General features: G+C 53.3%; 3 protein-coding genes and 1 long non-coding RNA gene across 15 annotated transcripts in view; 3 read left to right on the forward strand and 1 right to left on the reverse strand.

Moving 5' to 3' along the window:
- Window positions 1–2577: 2577 nt before the first annotated feature.
- On the forward strand, window positions 2578–4038 carry FKBPL (FKBP prolyl isomerase like). Of its 2 annotated transcripts, XM_061398527.1 has the most exons (3): window positions 2578–2666; window positions 2903–3339; window positions 3547–4038. In XM_061398527.1, the coding sequence occupies exons 1-3, from the start codon at window positions 2621–2623 to the stop codon at window positions 4012–4014; spliced, it is 951 nt and encodes a 316-aa protein (XP_061254511.1). In that variant the 5' UTR covers window positions 2578–2620; the 3' UTR covers window positions 4015–4038. The 2 variants fall into 2 exon arrangements, with proteins under 2 accessions (XP_061254511.1, XP_061254510.1); XM_061398526.1 differs by having other exon boundaries at window positions 2903–4038.
- A 535-nt stretch (window positions 4039–4573) lies between these two features.
- Window positions 4574–14458, forward strand: ATF6B (activating transcription factor 6 beta). Of its 6 annotated transcripts, none has more exons than XM_061398518.1 (18): window positions 4574–4658; window positions 5032–5144; window positions 5255–5333; window positions 5573–5679; window positions 6213–6348; window positions 9204–9289; window positions 9430–9565; window positions 9652–9783; window positions 9919–10052; window positions 10691–10876; window positions 10969–11060; window positions 11517–11696; window positions 12074–12181; window positions 12364–12445; window positions 12632–12702; window positions 12906–13017; window positions 13157–13241; window positions 13754–14458. In XM_061398518.1, exons 1-18 carry the CDS (start codon window positions 4577–4579, stop codon window positions 14002–14004), a joined length of 2172 nt encoding a protein of 723 aa, XP_061254502.1. In that variant the 5' UTR covers window positions 4574–4576; the 3' UTR covers window positions 14005–14458. The 6 variants fall into 6 exon arrangements, with proteins under 6 accessions (XP_061254502.1, XP_061254503.1, XP_061254504.1 ...); XM_061398519.1 differs by having other exon boundaries at window positions 5588–5679; XM_061398520.1 differs by having other exon boundaries at window positions 5032–5111.
- On the reverse strand, window positions 5862–21749 carry LOC133236481 (uncharacterized). 2 transcript variants are annotated; one of them, XR_009732904.1, is made up of 4 exons: window positions 21120–21351; window positions 12898–12963; window positions 10936–11937; window positions 5862–6019 (listed from the first exon to the last, which is right to left on the reverse strand). It is a non-coding gene; the product is annotated as an uncharacterized LOC133236481 (long non-coding RNA). The 2 variants fall into 2 exon arrangements; XR_009732903.1 differs by having other exon boundaries at window positions 5862–11937; window positions 21120–21749.
- TNXB (tenascin XB) overlaps window positions 20301–23567 on the forward strand; it is a 56268-nt gene continuing 53001 nt past the window's right edge. For 2 of the 5 annotated variants that reach the window (XM_061398512.1, XM_061398513.1), the window contains exon 1: window positions 20301–20511. The gene's annotated coding sequence lies outside the window, so the exon portion shown is untranslated. The remainder of the gene's footprint in view (window positions 20512–23567) is intronic. The other 3 variants (XM_061398514.1, XM_061398515.1, XM_061398516.1) reach the window with 3 other exon arrangements.

Here is a 23567-nt window from a genome sequence, read left to right on the forward strand (position 1 = left end):
ATTCATTTATGTATCCCTAGTTCCCAGCATCCTGTCTAGAACATAGGAGGTGCTCAATAAATATTTGTTGAATGAATGAATGGAGAAGGAGATGAAACGCAAAAGAAATAGAGGCACTTTATTCAGCTCACAGAGAGACGGTCTGACCCAGTCCACCTGTCAATGGCTGCAAAAAAGAAGAAATTAACACATCCCCTCCTATTTTAAAGGAAAATGGCCTTTTTACTTTACTTCCTCATCTCCTCTCCCTCTTTGTTCTATAAAACAAACTGGCATCTAGACCTTGACAAGATGGTTATTTTGAGACATTAGTCTGCCATCTTCTTGGTCTGCTGCTTTCCAACTAAGGTTGCTTTCCTTGCCTCAAAAAAAAGAAAAGAAATAGAGGCAAGACCCATGCCTTGTGGAATCTGTTGGAACTGAAACATATACACACAAAACAGTAAGAGACCATTACAAAGCAATACATTTGTAGCAGAGTAGTTTTTTTTTTTTTTAATTGAGAGAAGCTAATCTCTGAAGGGTCATTGGAGTGGACCTCTCAATTAAGGCACCCATAATACAAATTAGCAATCTTTGTCCAGGGATCAGGATGTAATCAAATCTTCTGTGACTCATTCTAGACTTTCTGTCTTTCCTAGAAATCCGTGAAATGGAGCAGGGAGGGAGAAAAGGTAGATCAGTTTTCAACAAGAACATAAGGATTCCAAGAATCAGAATATTTAGCCTTAGTTGAAGTGGACTCCAGTACTCTTGCCTGGAAAATCTCATGGACGGAGGAGCCTGGTAGGCTGCAGTCCATGGGGTCGCTAAGAGTCGGACACAACTGAGTGACTTCACTTTCACTTTTCACTTTCATGCATTGGAAAAGGAAATGGCAACCCACTCTAGTGTTCTTGCCTGGAGAATCCCAGGGACGGGGGAGCCTGGTGGGCTGCCGTCTATGGGGTCGCACAGAGTCGGACACGACTGCTGAAGTCGGTCGCCTAGCAGCAGCAGCACAGAACCTAGAAATAAAGCTTGAAGGGAAAAAAGGTCTAATTTAGTGATCTGAGACTCAACACAAAATGGAGAGGGCTGTTTTGACACAAGTCTGTGGCTAATGATGACATTACCTCCCCTCCTGGCTGTCCTGGCACGGTCCTTTAGTCTGGGACACAATTGTGAACTGAACAATTGCAAACTGAAGAGGGAGCCAAAGTGAGGACTAAGAATGGAATTCTCCTTCCCTGAAGAGCTGTCATAGCCTGCCTGTGCAGGGAGCTGGACGAACAAGCCTGAATCACAATAGAGACCTACATATTTTATTAGGAAGAGGAGGACCGGTTTTTCCACTGGTACGTCCAGTGGATCAGGTTATACCAGTTATACATGTAAAACGTAGGAGTAGGAAATGGCAACCCACTCTAGTATTCTTGGCTGTAAATTTCCATGGACAGAGGAGCCTGGCTGGCTGCAGTCCATGGGTTCACAAAAGAGTGGGACACAACTGAGGACATATGCATATGCAAAATACTTGAAAAACTAAAAGGACACAGACTAAAAGGTCAAAAGAACAGGATGAGATTATTCTAGAGTCACACTATTCAATGTGTGTGGTCCATGGACCACCGGCAGCAGCATCCAAGAGCTTGTTAGAAATGCAGAGTAGCAGGTCCCACCTTAGACTTCCTAAGTCAGAACATGCATTTTAACAAGTTCCCCAGATAATGTGTGGGGTCATCAAAGTTTGAAAAGCACTGTCTATAAGATTCTTTGAGGAAGAAGAGCTCAAAAGGCATTAACGAACATGAGGCAAAGGTAAGGCAAGCCTCATCTGGATGGAACCCCAGCCCCCTGCAGAGGAAGCTCAGCATTCTAACCATTGGACTGTTAGGGAATTCCTCCAGGGTTTATTTTGAAGGACCTTGGACAGGATGGGCCACTCTGACCGGCTGTCCCAAATGTAGTGAAAGTCATTCAGTCCTGTCTGACCCTTTGTGATACCATGGACTGTAACATGCCAGGCTCCTCTGTCCATGGAATTTTACAGGCAAGCATACTTGAGTGGGTTTCCATTTTCTTCTCTAGGGGATCTTCATGACCCAGGGATTGAACCCTGGTCTCTTGCATTACAGGCAGATTCTTTACTGTCTAAGCTAAATGTAGGGGCAAGTATTAATAGAATAGCACACGTGGGTTTTAGGTGGCCAGACAAAAGGACTGGTCACAGCCGCGATCAGCCACCCCAGCTCCAGCATTCCCCATTATATCCTCTATGGGCCCAATCTCCCATTCCAGACCTTCTCCAGACTTTGACGCAGTCGTACCTCGCCTAGCTCGGTATGATTTGGCCTAGTCTGGTCGCAAAGGCCTGGAGCTTCTCGTTCGCTGGGGTGTGGCGGTGAGTCAGTGGGGGAAATGATGTAACGTCCAAAAGGCGGGCTTAATCAGACTTCTCCCTCCTCCCGATTGGCTGCCAGGAATTTGACTAGATTCTCTTGTCTCTCGGGCTCCAGGGTTAGCTGTCAGTGTCTCTGTCCAGCTGTCCCCTGGCTCCCCTTTCCATCTTCTCCACCTGGGGAAAGACTCCAACGACAGTACTCAGTAGCACTTGGCTTCGGAAGAAGAGGTGATTTGAATGGTCTGGCTATTGCCATCAGGCGAGGCGCTTCGGCCCCCCCCAGGTATTTTTTGACTCGATCGGGTGTCCGTAGTTGGGAATGGCTACCCAAGCCGCAGGGAATTGTGGAACTTGTAGTTCGGGGTTGGAGGGGAGACTGGACCCGACAGAGATTCGGGAAAGAAAAAAAAAAAAAGAGGACTTTGAGGACCACGGTCCGGAGTCCCAAAAGGACGGAAAAGGAGTCTAAATAAAATTTCTGCCAATAGCATTGCTTTGATTTTTTTTTTTTCAAATCAGGTGCTGACCTGGACTCGGTCCATCCCTTTCTATCCAAAACTGTTTACCCACGGTGGAAGGGGCCAGGCACCCAAATGGATACATCACCAATCAATTCAATGGGAGAGAAGGACAGCTGTCAACCGCAACAACAAGGGGAAAAGAACCTTGAATTACCTACTCAGATTAGGCAGCATCGGGGAGAATCTCCTACGGAAATCCTTGAGCTGAGAGTGAGCCCAGATCCAGCTAGCCAAATTCTAGAGAATCCTCAGGAAACTGAAAAACTGCCTGCTGAACTTGAAAGAGACTCTGCTAAGTCTCATGGATCAGCCAGTGCGATGTCAGAGCCCCTTCAAGCTTCTGATCTCTGGTACTGTCCTGATGGCAGCTTTGTCAAGAAGATTGTAGTCCGTGGTCACGGCTTGGACAAACCCAAGCTGGGCTCCCGCTGCACGGTACAGGCTTCTGGATTTCCTTTGGGGTCAGGGCTGCCAGAGGGCTGGACAGAACTAACTGTGGGGTTAGGCCCATGGAGGGAGGAAACTTGGGGGGAGCTCATAGAGAAATGCTTGGAGTCCATGTGTCAAGGCGAGGAGGCAGAGCTTCAGCTCCCTGGGCGCTCTGGACTTCCTGTCAGGCTCACACTGGCCTCCTTCACTCAGGGTCGAGACTCTTGGGAGCTGGAGGACACCGAGAAGGAGGCCTTGGCCAGAGAAGAACGTGCAAGGGGCACAGAATTATTTCGAGCGGGGAATCCGGAAGGAGCTGCCCGATGCTATGCACGGGCTCTTCGGCTGCTGCTGACCTTACCCCCACCTGGCCCTCCGGAACGAACTGTACTTCACGCCAACCTGGCTGCCTGTCAGTTGCTGCTAGGGCAGCCCCATTTGGCGGCCCAAAGTTGTGACCGGGTGCTGGAGCGGGAGCCTGGCCATATAAAAGCATTGTACCGAAGGGGTGTTGCCCAGGCTGCTCTTGGAAACCTAGAAAAAGCAATGACTGACCTTAAGAAGGTGTTGGCCGTAGACCCCAAAAACCGGGCAGCCCAGGAGGAGCTGGGAAAGGTGATCATTCAGGGGAAGAAACAGGATGCAGGGCTGGCTCAAGGACTGCGCAAGATGTTTGGCTGATTAAAAGTTAAACCTTAAAAGAGACAGGAACCTGTGAAGTGTGGTCTATGCTGTGAGATTTGGTGGGGACCAAGGGAGAGTTGCACCATATCCCACTCCAAGCTTCTGCCTTCCTAAGGGAGGTAGCTGTGGTCTCAGCGTCCCTTTTTACCATTAAAAAGCTATATAGTCACGTGTGCTATGTTTTGGGGGGGCTTGTCCATCTCCGAAGATGAATCGATGAGCTAAACTTCTAAATTTAGGACACTCTGGGGCAGAGGGCGTAACTCCAAAGACCGAAGGCCACACTTCCTAGGCGCTTTCAGGCGGAGATCTGTTTGGCGCATGCGCAAACCTCACTGTCCAGTACTGTTGAAGCGTTAGCGTCCTGCCGCGCTCCCATTGGCCCAGCCTGTACGACCGGCTCTTCTATTGACGCATGTGCTCAGTACCCAGGCCTCTTACTGGTCGGAAGGACTTCCGGGACGCCCCCCTCCCTTTTTAAGAGTCGATTGATTCGTTGATGATGCGGAAGAGGCGGGCCTTGGGGGGACCGTCTCATGGTTGGGGGGTGGGGGGAAAGATGGCGGAGCTGATGCTTCTCAGCGAGATTGCGGACCCGACACGCTTTTTCACCGACAACTTGCTGAGCCCGGAGGACTGGGGTGCGCGGAGTGAGGCGCCTCGGGGAAGGGATAGGGCTGTGGCCTGCTGTGCCCCTGAGGCACGTAGGAAGAAGCGGAGGCTCAAAGAGGAAGGCTGGGCAAATACGGAATCGATCGTCTGAAGAAGGGTGGAACAGAGGAGCTAGTTGGGCTTTGGGGGATGCGGGAGTCGGGGAAGACCTCCGCTCCCGCGGAAACGTGGAATCGTTCCGGGATTGGGGAAGGAGGGACTGAAGTTCTTCGGCTATATCACTTTTCAAGTGGGCGGGCGGTGGGTCTGGCCGAGCCGAGCCAATGAGGGATGGGGCGAGGCTCTGTGAGGATCTGAAGGTTGCGCTACCGGCCGACCCCCGACCCTCCGCACCTTTTGCAGACAGCACTTTGTACGCCGGCTTGGATGAAGTGGCCGAGGAGCAGACGGAGCTCTTCCGTTGTCCGGAGCAAGATGTCCCGGTATCGCTCCCCAAGCCTTGTCTCTCACCGTTGGTGGGTGCGAGTGGTCGCAGAACCTGGGACTCATCCCCAAGCCAGCGCTCAGCTGGAGCACCCCTTCATCCTCACACTTCTGCCTTCTAATACCCGGCCCCCTTGTTCAGTTTGGCAGCAGCTCTCTGGACCTGGGAATGGACGTCAGCCCTCCTGAACCCCCCTGGGACTCTCTGCCTATCTTCCCAGGTAAGATACCCTTTGTGATTCCCTCATCCTTTGAGAAACCCTCACCGTCCCATTGTTTCCCAGAAACTGTGCAGTTCCTCTTATCCTCAAGCCTCCTCCACCTGAGTGCCTGTGTACTCCTCTCCCCCTTTGACCCCTGATATGTGCTCCTTCTCCCTTGCCCAGTGAGGGGTTTTTACCCCATGTCCTTGGGCGCTTTTTGGGCTCTTGTCAGGCTCCGCTTCGTGGTTATTTTCTAGCCCGTTTTCCTCCAGATCTCCAGGTGAAGTCTGAGCCATCCTCCCCCTGCTCTTCCTCCTCCCTCAGCTCTGAATCATCGCATCTTTCCACAGAGCCCTCCAACCAGGTGAGAGAGTCATCTCCCTCCTACTCTCTGTGGCAGGGACTCAGTTCCCTTGCCTTCCCCTGTTGATGCTAAGGAAATGATTTGTGGGCTGCAGGTCATGGGGTGCAGGGGGGAAGTTCTTTTCTACTTTTGCCATTTCTTTTATATCTTCATTTTTCACATTTCCACGTGATTCTCTAGAATCGAAGATGGAGTTTTTTAATATAGAGAGAAATGTGGCAGCCATTGTGGGGTGGGGGAACAGGGAAGAAGAGAGTTGTTAACCACTGAGAATTCTGGAACTATTCTTGTCCAGGTTGTCTACTGCAATATTTGAGATCATGAGACTTTATCCACCTTCCTAGGAATAAAACAGAAAGAGAACAAGGGGCCAGACACAGTTTAGCAAGATGCTGACTACCATTCAAACCAGAATGTCAAGTAACTGGTGGTTTGTAAGCTATAAGGCGTCTGTCCTGGCTTTTACTCTCAACATGTCCTTTTTGTTTTCTTTCTTGTTCTGTCTCCCCTGCTTCACCCTCACTGTTACCCAGGCCCCTGGTGTAGGGGAGATGCTGGTTGTGAAGTCAGAGTCCTTGGCACCCCCACTCTGCCTCCTGGGAGATGATCCAACATCCCCATTTGAAACCATCCAGATCAATGTCAGCGCCACCTCTGATGATCCTTCAGGTAATAATAGCCTGCATCATCCCCAGGCTTTACCAAGATAGAGAGAGTGTGTGTGTGTGTGTGTGTGTGTGTGTGTGTGTGTGTGTGTTTGTGTAAAGAGGGAGTCCAGTCAGCAGGACAAGGAGGAGAGGTGGGGAGGGGAGATGGCAGATAACCAGGAGGAAGGCCAGGAGCAGGAGGGAGGATTTCAGGAAATCACAGTAAGGGCAGCACTGAAGAGATGGGAATAATTTTTCTTTCTTTTCTTGTTTCTGTTGCTTTTCATTTTTAAAAACTTGCAGACAGTTTAGGGCATATTTATATATGTGACTTTCCCTCCAAAGGTTTTATTGTAAAAATTTTCAAGCAGACAGAAAAGTTGGAATACCATATACCTGCTCCTGCATTCTACAAGTAACATTATTTGTGCTTTTTTAGAAGTGTTATTGAGTCTATTTACTCTTGCATGTTTATTCAGCATCTACATTTCTTGAGCATCTACTCCATGCCAGATACTGGACAGGGTTCTGAGTTGCAAAGATGAAGAACACCTTACCACCTCACTGACTTAAGGATCCCATGCTATGGTGTGGGAGAAAGACAACTAAAGTATGGTAATTCTAGGGTAGAGATTATCACAGGGTGCCATGGAGGCTCATAAGAGGGGGAATCTCACCCAGCTGGGGCTAGATCAAGGATGTACTCATGCAGGAGGGGTTTCCTGAGCTGAGTTTTGAAAGATAGATTGGAATTAGCCAGAAGAAGACTGTAGGGACTAGTGTGGAACCTAAGGAACCTGCATCTCTTTAGAGTGGATGTAAGGAGGGGGAGTAGGGAAGGGCCTGGAAATTCAGAGGCTTCAGGGCCAGGTAGAAACCTTGTTTAGGGACTCTTAGCTTTTTTCCTGTGGGCAGTTCTGTGTCTTTGAAGAGTCAGGCAGGAGAACAGTGTGATTAGGAAGATGACTCTGGTGGCAAAGTAGACACTGGATTGCAGAAACTCAGGACTGGAGGCAGAAGGAGGACCAAGAAAGAGGTCCATGTGGTTAGTCAGGTAAGATACTCAGATGCTGAGAAGAAGGCAGATTTGAGAAAGAGTGAATTAGAATGGATGAGTGCAGTGACCTCCTGGGCATTAAAGATGAGCAGAGGTGAAAGAACGTGCCTGGGTTTCTAACAAGGGCAGCCACCCGGTGGGTGAGGGTACCAATCGCTGGAGAGCGACTGCAGGAGCAGGAGCCTCCTGGCAGGAAGCATGATGAATTCAATGTGGGACTTGTTGATTGTTGATTTCAAGGTGACTTCAGGGTTTCTTAGCACTACCTTCCCTTGGTTGAAGTTCAGCCAGAAGCTTGAAGACAAGAGAGCCACACATGTTTTCCTCCTGGGCCTCAGAGCAGGGCAGGGGAGGGTGGGGAGGGATTTGGAGGGACAAACAGCTCATATCCAGCATATGATTAAGTATTACAAAGAGGAGAAACAAAATAAGGATTGAAAAGTCTATATTAGTAAAAAGATTGTTGACGATTTTGCAAAGGATAGAGTTCTTGGAGTCAGAGTCTCCTCTAATATATAGGTATTTTTTTGAGGGCCTGTACTTTACCTGGGCTCCCTAGGGTAGCACTAGTGGTAACGAACCTGCCTGCCAAATGCAGGAGACATAAGAGATGTGGGTTCAATCCTTGGGTCAGGAAGATCCCCTGGGGGAGGGCATAGCAACTCACTCCAGTATTCTTGCCTGGAGAATCCCATGGACAGAGGAGCCTGGTGGGCTACAGTCTATGGGATCACAAAGAGTCTGACATGACTGAAATGACTTACCACACAGGCACCCATGCACTTTACCCATCCCTTTGATAGACATGAAGCACAAGACCTAGGCATTGCTTTTGGAGAGTCTCATGAAGGTTAATATATGGTTACGTAGCTCAGACAGTGGTCACCTCTGTGGAGAGGTTCTGGATGGCTGGTGGACAAGGAAGGAAAGGAGATTCACTTCTCACTGAATTTCCCTTTGTTCTTTGGGATCTTGTATTATATGAGTGTATTACCTATTGAAATACATAAATAGACTTGAGATTTTAAAATAGCAGTATTGGTAATCTTATAATTAGGTATCAAAATCCAAGCTATGAACCAGAGGTAGTAGTGGATCATTGACCTTGGAGCTGAATCTGGCCTTCAGCTAGGTTAACCTCCATGGGGCAATCAACAAGTCTTACAGATAGATTTAACAGAGGCTGTGAAGGCTCAGAGGTGACTTGAGCTTTCAAGGCTGACGGTAGGAAGGAGATCTGTATAAAGGGACAAGCAGTGAGCCCTGTGTTAAGGCCGGTTGAATTTGGGTGAATGGAGGGGCGTGAGAATGGAAGTGACCAGCAGGCAGCTTGAGAGTCAGAATCCGGGCGCAGGGGAGCAGTCAAGGGTAGAGATGCAGGCCAGGCAGTTGTCAGCGTTGTGATGCGTGATTGCATTGGGCCAGGATGAGGTGGAAATCCAGCCAGACAGGAATTTGGGCCCATGAAAATGCAGCCGAATCTCCCTGTGTGGGCCTTCACCATGCGAATGAACAAGATGTGTGAAGAAGAAAGGGACAGCTGACACGCAAGGGCAGGCTTGAGGGTTTGGCAGTGGTAGAACCAGCTGAGAGGGGCCAAGGAAGGAGAAGGGAGTCCTTTCTGAGAAAAGAGGTTGGAGGAGAGGCAGCAAGTTAGCAGCTCCAGTCCCCCTCCTCTGGATTGCCCTCCTGAGCCAGAAATAGTTTTACTTCCAGGTACAAGGGGAAGTGACTGTGTCTCCCATTTCCGCATCTTAGCCCTCTTCTCCTTCAGTGTTTATCTGACACCCAGCTCTTTGTCTCATCCTGCCATCCCACAGATGTTCAGATTAAGATAGAGCCTGCCTCTCCATCTTCCTCCATCAACTCGGAGGCTCCCCTGCTGTCTGCGGAGTCCCCCAGCCAGGTGAGCATGCACTCCGCTCCTCCCTCCAGCATGCGTGTGAGTTCCTCCTGACTCTCAGAGGTGTGAGGGCTTTCTCTTCTTCAGCTCCTCCTCCTCTGCGCTCTTCCTGACTCGCATGTCTTCTGGAATGCCCTATGTAGGCTTTCATAGGAGAGGAGGTCCTGGAAGTGAAGACAGAGTCCCCGTCCCCTCAGGGGTGTCTCCTGCGGGATGTCCCCGGCCCCCCTCCTGGAGCTGTCCAGATCAGCATGGGCCTGTCCTCTGACAGCTCCTCAGGTAATGCATCTCCTGACAGCTGGGGCCCCTGGCCAGAGGCCTGTTGTCCTGACATCCCTTCCTTCTTTCCTTTCACCTTCCTTCAGGCAAAGCCCTGCCCACCCGGAAGCCATCACTGCAGCCCAAACCCATGCTGATAACCACTGTCCCGATACCCCCGAGAGCTGTGCCTACCAGCACCACCGTCCTCTTGCAGCCCCTTGTCCAGCCACCCCCAGGTACTGAAGGAGAGAAGGAGGCAGCTCACAGCCTTCCAGCGCCCTGACCCTTGGGTGCTCAGCTGTGGGTGTGGGCACAAGGACACCACCTGACTCCCAGCTCTCAGACCTCCCTCTTCTGCCCACTTGTCCCAGTGTCCCCAGTTGTCCTCATCCAAGGTACTGTTCGAGTCCAGCCTGAGGGACCGACCCCTCCTCCTCCACGGCCTGAGAGGAAGAGCATTGTTCCAGCCCCTATGCCTGGGAACTCCTGCCCTCCTGAGGTGGATGTAAGTTATTTACTGGGGAGAGGAGGAGGAAGGCTTAGTAATGGGGAGGGGAGAGAACTGTGGAGTGAGAAGGAAGCAAAAAAGTGAGCAAGCAGGCCCATCAGATGATCCTCAGGTCAGAGTAGACCCCTTTTATCAACCCCATGTAGTTTTAGGATCCTCAGGTTTGCTGTCCCTGCAGATGGAGAAGTGGGAGTGGTCTTAGTAAATCAAAGCCAGAGGAGTCATCCTGTGTTATAGAAGAGGGAGGCTGCTTCCTTGGGGAAAGCCAGGTAAACTGTTCTCTTACTATAGCAAGCTTAAACTTTGGGTCCTAAAAAAGGAGAATTGCAAAGAAGGAAGACCACTCATCAAGGAAAAGAACTGAGGTTCTACCAAGAACCTGGGTGGGGAAGTTCCTCCTATAGTCCGACTTCTCGAAGCTCTGAGGCACAGGAGTAGGAAGTGGTGGAGAGAAGGGCCCCTTCCCTAAAATGTTTCAGCGGAGAGGAAGAACCCCTCTCTGACTCTGCATGTAGAGGTGAAGAAGGCAGGAGAGAGGCCCACGTGAATTTTGGGTAGTCAGTCCCTGGGGTGGTGGGATGCACTTCCCCTTCCCCGCCCTGCTTTCACTCTCCCTCTGACCCTCTGGTGCCCAGGCCAAGCTGCTGAAGCGGCAGCAGCGGATGATCAAGAACCGGGAGTCAGCCTGCCAGTCCCGCAGGAAGAAGAAAGAGTACCTGCAGGGATTGGAAGCCCGGCTGCAGGCCGTGCTGGCCGACAACCAGCAGCTCCGGCGGGAGAATGCTGCCCTCCGCCGGCGGCTGGAGGCCCTGCTGACTGAGGTGAGACCCGGGAGGCCTGGGGAGACCAGTGGGAGTGCGGGCTCCCTGGGATGACTCACCCTCTCCGGCCTCTCTCTTCCTCTGCATCTTAGAACAGCGAGCTCAAGTTAGGGTCTGGAAACAGGAAGGTGGTCTGCGTCATGGTCTTCCTTCTCTTCATCGCTTTCAACTTTGGGCCTGTGAGGTGAGACCTTCCTCGTCTCCCCAGAACCGTCTGGGTGGAGCCTGCCTGTCGGCCGTTTGATTACCTCTTAGGCACAATCCCTTTCGTTACTTGCACACAGACAGCTCTGGTGTCCTTGGTACTGATGGTGTAGCCAGCTAGTCCCTAGTCCCTTCATGTTCCATCATCTCTGTCATAAATGGTACGTCCTGGAGGAGATGGTCATGAGAACACTGATAAACATAGTGACTATATTAAGTGCTTACTGAGTTCTGGGCCCTCGGTTAAGCACGCTCCTTTTCTAGTGTTTTCTGGCTCTGTGGGTAGGGACTGTTCTCAGTCCATCTTGCAGATGAAGAGAATCAGTCTTGCAGCACAAATTGGAACCAGGCATGCTATCTGCAGAGCCCTCCCTCTTACCCAGGCCCTCAGTTAAGCTGGAATTCTTCCTCATGCTCCATCCTTTTCTATCCACAGCATCAGTGAGCCTCCTCCGGCTTCCATCTCTCCTCGGATGAGCAGAGGGGAGTCTCGACCCCGGAGACACTTGCTGGAGTTCTCGGCACAAGAGCCAGTTCATGGAGCCGAGCCCCGCCAGCATCCCTTCCAGGACCCTGAGGAGCCCCAGCCCAGCCCCGCTGGCCACCCAAGTTTCAGGTGAGGAGTGGGCCCTCTCTGTTTTAGAGGTGCTGAGTGTGTCTTCTCCCCTAAAGTTACCTTTCCTTTTTGAGGGGGAGCCAGGTTTCCCAGTTGAATCCGCGTGCCAGTGCAGGAGACCCAAGAGACACGCGTTTGATCCCTGGGTTGGGGAAGATCCCCTGGAGAAGGAAATGGCAACCCACTCCAATATTCTTGGCCTGGAAAACTCCATGGATAGAGGAGCCTGGAGGGCTACGGCCTGTAGGTTCACACAGGGTCAGACATGACTGAGCACATACACAGCAACAGAGCTGTTCTCATGCCAACATGGCCTTTCCTATTGACGGGGCAGTGTTGGGCACCCTGGGTCATGCCCCCTCTCTGCCTCACTCCAGGAACCTGACAGCCTTCCCTGGGGACACCAGGGAGCTGCTGCTGAGAGACCTGGACCAGCTCTTCCTCTCCTCGGATTGCCGGCACTTTAACCGAACCGAGTCCCTGAGGTAGGGGGGTTCATGACTGGGGCGTCCTCCCTGTGTCCCGAGGCCCCTCCCCGAAGGCCTGGCTAACCTTGTGTGCTGAAGCGCCAGCTCCCCGTGCCCTCTCCCCTTCCCTCTGATGTGCGGGACAGAAGAGTGGGCGTCTTGGCCCGGCATGGAGGTGTCCCCCTCCTCTGCTTCCCCAGGCTTGCCGACGAGCTGAGTGGCTGGGTCCAGCGCCACCAGAGAGGCCGGCGGAAGACACCTCAGAGAGCCCAGGAGAAACAGGTAGGAGGGGGTGGGCCGGTTCAGGGAAGGCCACTTGAAAATGAGGGCTAAACATCCTAGGGGTTGTGAGTGGTTTGGGGTGGTGGGAAGGAGGGTGGGTGTGAGGTGGCGTCAGTTTGTAGGGGCCGTCTCTCTTTTCCCTTTTCCCTTCATCCTCTTCAAATCCTTAGATACTTCTCCTTCCAGAAGTCTCAGTTGCGGAAGAAGTCTCCTCCAGTTCAGGCAGTCCCCACCCGCCCCCCTGGGCCCCCGGAAGGGTGAGTCTTGAAGGGGCACTTACTTATTAAGCAAGGCTCCTCTAAAGGAGCCGTCCTGCGTGCGTCATCACTGCCCCCAGGGCCTCATGCTTCCCTCCTCCCCTGGGGGTCTCCTGTCTCCCTCTCACCCTCTCCCCTCTTCCCTAGTGGGAACTGGTCCCTGGGCTTGCTTCCTCTCCAATCCCATTTTCCTACCTGTCCAGGGATTCCGTGGGCCAGCTGCAGCTGTACCGCCAACCAGACCGTTCGCAGCCCGAGTTCCTGGATGCAATTGACCGACGGGAAGACACATTTTACGTTGTCTCTTTCCGAAGGGTGAGTTTCTCCTGCGGGCCCCATCCCCTCACCCTGGGTTCCCCGGCAATCTCTCTGCAGGTCGAGGCTGGAGAGCAGGGCCAGGGAGCCTGTCAGCACCTTTTCCTCCACCCTCCTGGCCTGGCCCCTCTGTCCCCAGGACCACTTGCTGCTCCCAGCCATCAGCCACAACAAGACCTCCCGGCCCAAGATGTCCCTGGTGATGCCTGCTATGGCCCCCAATGGTAATTCTTTCCCTGCCCAGTGTGGAGACAGGTCTTGAGATTGAGAAATAAGGAAGTTCCAATGGGGAGATCCAGCATGAAGAGTTGAGGGGGGAAATGACAGGAGCAGGGATTCCAGAGTGATGCTAGATACATGGGTGAGAGCAAGCCAGAAATCGTTTGAGAAAAACAAAATGCAGGAGACTGATGGGAGGAAGATGAGACGTGGGTCCTCCCTAGGTGAAGGTGCTTAGGGCTGTGGACCGGGGTGGGCTGGGAACCTGCCAGAGTCTTACTTCTCTTTTTTCTCTTGATATCCTCTCCTCTGCGACTTTACATTCATCACTGTCATCCACCCCCACCCCGCCCCTGCCACTTCTTTCTTCTCCCCGCACCAACTCCATCCCTACCTTCTCACTGAACACCCCCTGGATCTGCCTGCCCATCACTGCCCGTTCCCCCCTGTCCACCTCTGCTTTTCTGACCTCTCTGCCTTCCCCTTCTCCTCTCCCTTAACTCTGCCCATCTCACAGAGACCCTGTCAGGCCGGGGACCCCCTGGGGACTATGAGGAGATGATGCAGATCGAGTGTGAGGTCATGGATACCAGGGTGATTCACATCAAGACCTCCACAGTGCCCCCCTCGCTACGAAAACAGCCGTCCTCAACCCCGGGCAATGCCACAGGTGGCCCCTTGCCAGCTTCTGCAGCAGCCAGCCAGGCTCACCAGGCTGCCCATCAGCCCTCTACCTCAATCATCTCTGACCTCTATGACTCACACTGACTTAGAACCGGGGGGTAAGGGTGGAAGCAACCAAGTGGGACTGTTTTGAATTGTCCTGATCCCTGGGCTTGCGGCAATTTGTAAAGGGAAGACAGGATGTGGGGGTTAAGCACTTATTTGGAGGTGGGTGGGAGTTTTCCTCTCTTCTCACCCCTTTTTTGGAATATAGAGCTCCTCTCATTTCTATGAACCCCCAATCCCTGCTTCTTTCCTTGAGGGTGCTGAGTGAAGTTAAGTTTTGGGGTGAGTGGGCCCCAGTACACTCTTTATTCTTATGTTTCTGTTTTGGGGGGTGGAGTTGGGAATTTAGTCCCCAGGCGGGACAAGGGAAGTTTTTACATTTTGGAGCTAGTTCCTGGGAGTCAATGAGGCATGGCAGAGGGAGGTCAGGTGGATGTATGGGCATATCTTCTTTTTTATTATTAAATAAACAACTTGGAGGGAGTTGAAGGTATGGTGCCTGCCTTCCTGGCTTGTGATGGGTCATTTGGGGGAACTTGGCTGCTGTAGGGCCGGTGTGTCAGAGAGCCGAGCACTGAGGACACGGCTAGCTCTGGGGTGGAGTGGGTGTGTGATCACAGACCTCACGTCATCCCCTTCTCCCCAGCCCTGTAACGCGCGAGGGATATGTCTGGTGTCTGGTGGGGAGCGGGGGAGGGATGTCCCATGGTGTGACAGGCTAGAGAGTGCAGATTCTGGAATGTGTCTGAGTAAACAGGAAGGACAGGGGGCCCCACGCCCTTCAGGGTGAACGGGCTGCCTCCCTGGGTCCCCTGCATTCTAGCAGGTTCTTCCCCCTAGCTTTCCAGGAGGAGCAGCTTGAACAAACAATGGAGCTGGGGCCAGGGGCTGTGAGCCCAGAAAGGAGGAGCCACAGTGGAGAAGGAGGCAGTGTTTGGAGGGAAGAGGGACGCTGAGAAGCATCTCCTTAGCCCCAAACTGGAGGAAACTGAGACTTGAGAGTCCAGTTGAAAGAAAAGGACACTTGCGGGGCCAGCAGGAAAGGCTGTGCTTTCTAATTAGGAGGAAGGAGAATAGGACAACAGGCGAGGGGCCAAGATTCCCTCAACCTGGGGGTTCCCTGTCAGGGGCGCCTGTCCAGCAGCACCTCGGACCTGGCCCTGCAGGAGTGTCCTGGGTCAGCGGGAGGGCGTGGGCTGGGCCTGGGCTCCACGCCCAGATGACTGGACAGGGGCCGCCCGGGCCACAAGCCCAGGCCTGAAAGCGGGAGAAGAACCTCACGTGTTCAGCCAGGCTCCCCTGCTTCCCATTACTGTGTTTGGGGTGAAAACAGACCAAGTAACTATGGCAACCTGGAACCTAGGGCCCCCAGGAACTAGGCCTTTCCTCCCTCCAGAGGGCAGCCCTGGCTCTTCTACCATCACTTCCTGTCCCAAGGTCCCCGGAGCCCTTCCCAGCCTGATCCAGACAGTGCGTGCAAGGAGAACAAGGATTCTGCGGGCAGAGCACCTGAGTTGGATTTCCTGTTTTGCCTTTTATTAGTGGGTATCTTGGGCTTCCCTGGTGGCTCACATGGTAAAAAAATACACCTGCAGTGCAGGAGACCTGGGTTCAATCCCTGGGTCTGGAAGATCTGGAGAAGGGATGGCAACCCACTCCAGTACTCTTGCTGGGTATATCCCATGGACAGAGGAACTGGTGGGATACAGTCCATGTGGTCGCAGAGTCAGACGCGACGAAGTGACTAACACTGGTAGGTTGCTTGCACACACTGAGCCTTAGTTGCCTACCTGCACAACGGGGTGTTCCTGCCTACTCCTTGGGTTGATGTGCGGAGGAAAGATGATGTGCAGGATGCCTGGTCTACAGTGGACACAGCTTTCTCTCCTCACCTGCTCCATTCACCTGGTCCTTTTCTCCTCGATTCCACTTTTATCCCATCTGGGTCCATCACTGTTTCATTGTCCCGTCACTTTCTCTCTTTCCTGACGCCAGCTCAGGAGCGTGCTTAAAGTACTGGCGTCTCAGAAGGGGGCTCTGGGGTGTGGCATGCAGCTCCTCTGGCTGGTTTGCAGGGCACAGCTGGCACTGTGGTGTGAGCCAGGACTCTGTCTTGGCAAGGGCCTGGGTGGTGGGAAGGAAGGCTCAGGAGAGGTGTGGAGAGTGGGTGTGCCATGGGGGGTGAAAGCAGGTCAGTCTGGCTGCCTCCCTGCAGGCCCGTGCTGATCTCTAGCTTCGGCCCCATTGAAGGCCACCTCCACGTGCTGTCACTCCTGCGCGTCCTGTTGACCCCTTTGTGGTCAGACCCTCTGTATCTTTCTGTTCTGTTACTTTCCTTCCTCAGAATCGCCTTTCGTCCACTGTCTCTCCCTCTTCTCTTTTCTCTAGACTGGTTTGCTGCCTTTCTCTGCCCTCTACCCAGCCCCAAGTTATCACCTTCTCATTCACACCCTTTATCCTTTGTTCATCTGCTGGTTTCTCAAGGTTTTTGTGTTTTTCCCTTCCTCCCCCTCCGCTTCACAGTCTGCTCCCTTTCTTCTGGGTCCTCTCCTCTCCCCCGGCTGCTTCCACTCCTTCATCCACATTCCTTGCCCCCTTCCATAACTTCCTCTCTTCTCCCCTGCTCCAGCCCTCTCCTCCTTCCGCCCCCTTGCCCCCGTCTCCCTTCACCTCCCCCAGTGCTCGGTCCTCTCCCAGCTGTGGGGCCAGGACTGGAGAGCCTCACACTGTTGCCTCATCGTTCTGCTATGGCTTCTGGATACAGCACATCTGGATTCCGGGGCCCAGATGTGTGGTTGCTACAGCGACCCCGGTCCCTCTGGTAAATACGGGCGCCCACCCGCCCCACAGCAGAGAACAAAATAATTGTGTGACTTTCTTTTGTCACGAGATAGAAATGTCCTCCCTCCTCCCTTTTCCCCACACCCATGTCTCCAGGCAAAGGAAGTTTTAAGGGTCCAAACTGTTCCTCCTGTGGCTCTCTTGCCCTGTTTTTCAGCCCAGGCTCTTAATTCTCCCCCCTCTTTCATCTCAGGATCAGTTTTTGCTCTCCACGTTCCTCATCACCTCCCACCTCGCCCCACCCCCCAGTCTCAGTAATGAAGTGTTGACCCCCTGACTTGGCAGTTTCTTCCCACTGAATCTACATCATAACTGGATGCAGAAAGAAGTTTCAGAAATCGAGAGCACCCACCTTTCCCCAACAAATCCTGCCTGAAGCCCTTCATTTGTTTCTGCCCTAAGTCTTCGATCTTTCTAGGGCTCTTCTTGGGGGAGGGGGAGCCATACAGGCTTTGGAATCTGAAAACCTGGCCTGAGGCCCACCTTCACCACCACTAGCAAAGTCACCCGGCCAAGTCCATTAATGTCTACAAGCCCCCACTTCCTCAGCATAAAGTGGGATTAATAAAGTGCTGCGGTGTGGGAAAGGGCTTTGTAAACGGAAGCCCAGCACAACTGCTTTCTATCTTCCCCTCTCTGGGACTGCTTCTTTGGATCACAGCCCCTGGCCTCTTCGCTCCCTCTCTATCCTTCAGGCCCTTGCCCTCAATTGCCCTTACTCTTGTCTTCCTCGGCTTCTCCTTTCCTTCCTTGCTGTATACCTTTTATCTCTCATCCTCCTGAGGGTCGGACAAGAACTTGGAGGTTCATTCAAGGATGGAGGCCCACAGCTGAAGACACCTAGACCAAGGATTTGGAGAACAGCCAGAGCACACAAACGGGTCTCAGTAAGACCCCAGCCTTTCTGTCCACTGCCTGGGACACCTCGGTGAAGGCGACCCCACTGACCACTGGACTCCCTGCCTTCACTCTGAGGCTCCCTGCCAGACACTCTTGCCACTTACTTCTCTCACAGTCCTTTGGCAACTCAGTGTTGACAGGCATTTATGAAGCACCTGCTTTATGCAAGGCCCAGTGCTTTTCTGATAAAAGGCAAACATATATATATATAAGACATAAGCTCCTCCAGGAGCCTGAAATCCAGGGTGTGGATCACATTTTAGATAATGATTATCTCAGAAGCTGGAATTGTGTCTGTCAGGCCTCCAGTGGCTTCGGCTTCTTTGAATGCCTTCTGAGCTTGTGAATGTCTGGAATCTCGCACCCTTTTCTGACTCCAGCATCCTGTCTCCCCTGAGAAGTGGACTTCCAGAACACCCCAAGGCCATCATTTCAGTCCTCCTTTCTCTCCAGGCTCTTCTGGCCACTCATGGACCAAGTATACCTACGGTGACCATACTTCCACTATACTTCCACACTTTGGTCCAGTGGTTAAGGCTCCACGCTTCCACTTCAGAGGGTGCAAGTCTGATCCCTGGTGGGGGAACTAGGATCCCACATGCCTAGTGGTGCAGTGGAAAAATACATGAATCTGATAAAAATAAAACCAACATATAGGGTACAGGATCAAAAAAAAGGGAGGGGGGCAGGATATGACCATTAGAATTACTAGAATCTGGCAGTATCAGAGAAAATCTATTCTCTCAAGTTTGCTCTTGCCAGGTAATGCCATTTTAGACCCTCCACCCTTTCAAGTGCTTTCCCCCAAGCCCTGCATGGAAAGCTGAGGGAAACTGTTACCTATTTCAGGCTCTGGGGGCTTCGGGCCAAGGCAGAGGAAGGAAGCTGAACCCAACTCTATCCAAGATGCTGACTTCATCTTTCCTATCAAAGCCAGGAAAAAAAAAAACAGACACATGCACACCCAGACACACGGGCACACACGGTGACACCCATGCGAGCACCCACGCAAGCCTTCGCCCTCGGCCACCAGGAGCTCACGGGGCATTCCGCAGAGCCACATGCTGGGCCAGTGCGCCCTGCCCCCCAGAAACAACACACCCGAGACCCTGGGGACCTGTGGACACCTCTGCCCCAACGATGTACAGAGTCAAGAAACGGGTTCCCGCACTCCCTGTCACCCTCGAGCTGTCACTTGGCCAAGCCTCCATGGTGAGGATTGTGAAAAGTGGAGTCTCAGTCATGTCCCACTCTTTGTGACCCCATGGACAGTAGCAGGCTCCGAGATCCATGGGATTTTCCAGGCAAGAGTACTGGAGTGGGCCACCATTTTGTGGTTGGGTGGAAAGCACTTTATCCGCGTGAAACCTCCCTCTGGTTGGATGGAAAGAACTTTATCTGCGTGAAACCTCCCTCAGCCTGGATATTTCTTATCCAGAAAAAGTCTCTTCTTCAGCCCCTCATCAGGGGAGCAAAGCACATGGGGAAATGAGACCAGAGAGATAGCCCGGCAGCCTGATGTGCGCATCTGCCACTCTGCCCTCTGGCCAGTCTTCCTATCTCTACCCAAGATCGAAATGACCTCTTCCTCAAGCCCACAACTCCCTCCCTACCCCTGCTTCTCCGCTGCAGCACAGAATTAGTCCCCTTCCTCTTTCCAGAACATCAGCATGCCATGTGCCCCCCACCCTCATGTCTGCCCCTGGCTCTCACTCTTTCTCCGTCCCCAAACCTTTCTCCTAACTTTCAGGCTTCCCTTCCCTGTCTCCTGTGAACCCCACCTTTCCCAAGTCGTCTATGTCTCGGTGTTCAGGCCACACTCTTGTCCAGCCAGTGCCCAAGCCTCATCTGCCATTTCTCTAGGAAGCTGCTCAGGTGAAAGAATGAAAAGGGGGCACTGATCCCTGAGCTGAGAACCAGAGATTGAACAGTACAGACAGGGAGAGGCAGCACAGAGACGGGGCGAGAAGAGGACACAGTGCAGGTGGGAGCAGTGGGGCCAGGCAGGGGCCGAGGTGGGACAAGAAGGCTCCTCGTGGAGAGCAGTCTAGACTGGGGAGGGAGGCTTCCTCCTGCCACCCACCCTCTCTGCTGCCTGCCCCTGCCAGGAGATAAATGGTAAGGGGATGAAGGACCGGGTGCTGGGCAAGACCCCAGCTGGAGGAATTTGGCAGCTGGGAAGAGGTGGAGGAGGTTCCGAGGAGGGAGAGGGGCTGGCCGTGGGAAGGGGTGCTGGAAGAGGGGGAAACAGGTTAGAGAGCAGGAGCAAGAGGTGGAGAAATGGTGGGGAAAAGGAGAAATGATATGAGGGATGGGGGTGTCAAGTTGGGACACAAATTAGGGTGAGGAGGAAGAATAAAAGTGGGATAAGGAAAGGATGGGGGAGGTTGGATGAGGGCTGGAGGGGGTGAGATGAGGGTATTGTGGGACTCAGTGATCCCAGACAGGGAGGTGGGTGGGATGACGGAGGGAGGAGAGGAGGGGTGACATATGATGACGTTGGGAGGGCCTGGCAGGGGCGGATGGGTGGGAGGACCTGCCCTATCTCCGCTCCCCTCCCTGACCTCATGCTGGTCCTCCCTTTCTCCTCCCCCGGCTGGCTTCAGTCTCCCTCCTCCTCACTGTCGCTGCCCAGATCGACAGTCGGGTCGCGGCTCAGTGAGCCCCTGCTGCAGGGAACGAGCAAGGGGATATACCAGGAGCTCAGGGCTGCCAAGGGGCATCCACCCACCCTTCCCTGAGAACCCCCCTTCCCAAGTTCGGGACAGAGCAGGTACAGACACATTGAAGCTGCTGGTTACTCAGGTAAGGAAGTAACCTCCGTCTCTGGGAGACAGGAAAAGAGACGGGAGAGGTGGGGACCTCTACCCCCAAACCCCAGGTGAAGGTTGGCAGGAGAGCAGGGACTTTCTGCGGGGGCAGAGGAAATAAGACCATGCACCCAGGACCGGACTCCCCGTGGAGGGTGTGTCTGGGAGAGTCAGTGCAGGTGTGTGTGAGTTGGGCACGGAGGATGGATGCTCGGGTTTGGATAGGACCAGGGGCGGCACCAAGGTGGAGGCGGTTATCGGTGCGGTGTTGGGGCTGGGAGAAACCAGAAGCCAGGATGAGCTGGTGGCCGGCTGAACCTCAGGATGGAAGTGCTGGTGGAACCCCAAGTGATCTGGCTGGAGCGGCTGAGCCAGAACTCTAGGAACGTGCCTGAGGGAACTTTTTTGAGCATCCAGATGGGGACTCCCCGGGTGGCAGCAGGTGGATTGCAAGGCCCCGGGAGGGAGTTTTGGGGGTCTCCAGCCTTTAGGAAATGCAGCAATGGAGCAGAGTTAGGACTCCCAGGTCTGGGAAGGGCACGGAGTCTGTGGAGAGAATCCTAAAATTTATTCTTGGCAGAGAGCTTTGCACCCGTGACTCACGGTTCAGTGGGGCTGGGATGACTGCGCGATGCCTCCAGAGGGGCACAGGGGCTCCGTCTTCGCTCCAATCCCCCTTCCAGGCTCTCCTGCTCTGTCCATCTGAACCTCCCCCCTACACGTGACACACCCTGGGTGGGACGGGCGGGACCCTTATCTCGCCTGGAAAGAATTTAATGGCTTGGAAACAACTGGAAATGGAACTGAGAGGAACTACTGGGAAGCAACTCGGAAACACGGAAACACCGCAGCTGCCGTCCGTCCGCTTCCAATCCCCGCCCACTTCCCAGATCCTTAACCCCCCTCCCCTCTTTCCCTGGCCCTGCCTCCAGACTCCCGGGGACCCAGCACCTTAATTTCTCAACTTTCTTTCCCTTGAGTCCTGGTCACTCAGTACTCCTCCCCAGGACTCTTTGCCACTGAGGGTCCGGAAATCCTTTAATTTTCCCACGTCTCTGGCCCATGAACTTCCCAGAATAAGGGGTGTCTTAGATCCTCCAACTGCCCCATCTCCCGGTTACCTCCTTGCCACCTGCTTCAACCCAGTGTCTGCAGCCCGCCCTCACCTCCCTCCTTGATCTCTCAGTGCTAGAATCCTTCTACCTTCGCTCTTCTTGTGGTACGAGGGACAGAGAAAAGCATGGGGGTGGGGCCAAAATCCCCCACCTCTGGAACATCCCTGCAGGAGGCCAGCCCCTCTCCCTAGCTCCTGGGACCTACAGTCCCTGATGAGCGAAGTGTCAAACTTGGCTACCACATGAATACCCTGCGCGCTGAGTCATCGCTTGGGACGATGCCCCATCCCTGCCAGCCCTCCGACTATGGGGAGGGTGCCAAGAGGGGGAGGCCCGTGCTCCCCTCCTTTCTCGCTGCGCACAGGCACCCCTAACGCCGCGGGAGGGCGGGCGATGAGAGGAAACATAAGGGACAACCAAGTATCCTGCTTTCCTGGTGCTGAGAGAAGACCGCGATTCTTTCAAGAAACGGGAATAGGGAGCTAGGCTGGCGGTGGAGACTCGAGGGGAGAGGGGCTTGGGAGGGAGGTTCTGGGGGTGTGGCCCGTGGGGGCCTCTCCTCTCGTGCCTCTCCTCTCAGACCAGCTTCACTACTTTCCTGCTTCTTCCTGCTGCAGAGACCCTCCCCCTGCTCCCACCAAGTGGGGAAGAGGTGCAGGATTCGATTGTTGAGGGAGGGGGACTGGCAGCTCCTCCCAAGCCCCAGGGATGTGGAGCACCCTGTAACCTCTGCCTCCTCTGGAGAAGGGTCTCCTGTGTGGTTCCCCTCACTCCAACTAAGTTCTTTGACTCACACAACTGCCCTCTGAGCCAATGAGAAATCAGCTTTTTTAGACATCGCTCAATGACTGGATGTGGAGGAAATGTGAAGAGGAGTTTGTGTGTGTATGGCCTTGTTGTTGTTGTTGTTTAGTAGTTAAGTTGTGTCTCTTTTGTGACCCCATGGACTGTAGCCCACCAGGCTTCTCTCCATCGGATTTCCCAGGCAAGAATACTGGAGTGGGTTACCATTTCCTACTCCAGGGGCTCTTCTCAACCCAGGCAGGGATCAAACCCAAGTTTCCTGCATTGGCAGATGGGTTCTTTACTGCTGGGAAACCCCTGCACATACTCAAATATGTGTGCCTGCAAAGATGCAAGCTTCTTTGGATGAGTATAAGTATATGTATAGTTCCCAGGTGGTGCTAGTGGTAAAAAAACCCCATCTGCCAATGTAAGAGATGTAAGAGACACGGGTTCAATCCCTGGGTTGGGAAGATCCCCTGGAGGAGAGCATGGCAACCCACTCCAGTATTCTTGCCTGGAGAATCCCAAAGACAGAGGAGCCTGACAGGCCACAATACATAGGGTTGCAAAGAGTTGGACAGGACTGAAGCGACTTAGGATGGACAGATACAAGAAATGTGTTCATATTTGTGTTTGTGGATAAGCACATGTGAGTACATTTGTATGTGTATGTGTATTTGTGTGTGTGTGCACCTGGAGATGTGCGCAACCTTAGACACAGGGCAACAGAATTTGAAGGTAAGTCAGAGCCCAGTTCACACCCAGGGCTACACTCCAAGCTGAGAGAGGGGCTGAGGGAAGGGCAGCTCTCTGCTTGCCAGGCTTTCTGCTGGGCTTTGTGGGGCAGGGTGCCTCTCAGTGTGGAAATGCTCTGCTCCTGTTGCCCGCTCCTCTTCCATCTCTGGTGGGATGGTGGTGGAGTGTGATGGCTGGTCGCCCTGGAAACTCCTTTTTCTCAGACTCAGAGGAGAATTTTAAGCATAGGAAGCCAGGAAATGTGTGTGTGTTGTGGGAGGCACTGGTCACAGCCCCTAATCCTCCTCCTCAGTCAGCATTCCCATCACTCACCCTACTCTCCTTCCCTCTCCAGCCTCTCTGGTCTGGAAGAACTGGGCACCTGCTAACACCGCTCCTTAACCCTTCGCCTGAA

The sequence above is a fragment of the Bos javanicus genome, chromosome 23 (genome assembly GCF_032452875.1).
Source record: "Bos javanicus breed banteng chromosome 23, ARS-OSU_banteng_1.0, whole genome shotgun sequence".
NCBI lineage: Eukaryota > Metazoa > Chordata > Mammalia > Artiodactyla > Bovidae > Bos > Bos javanicus.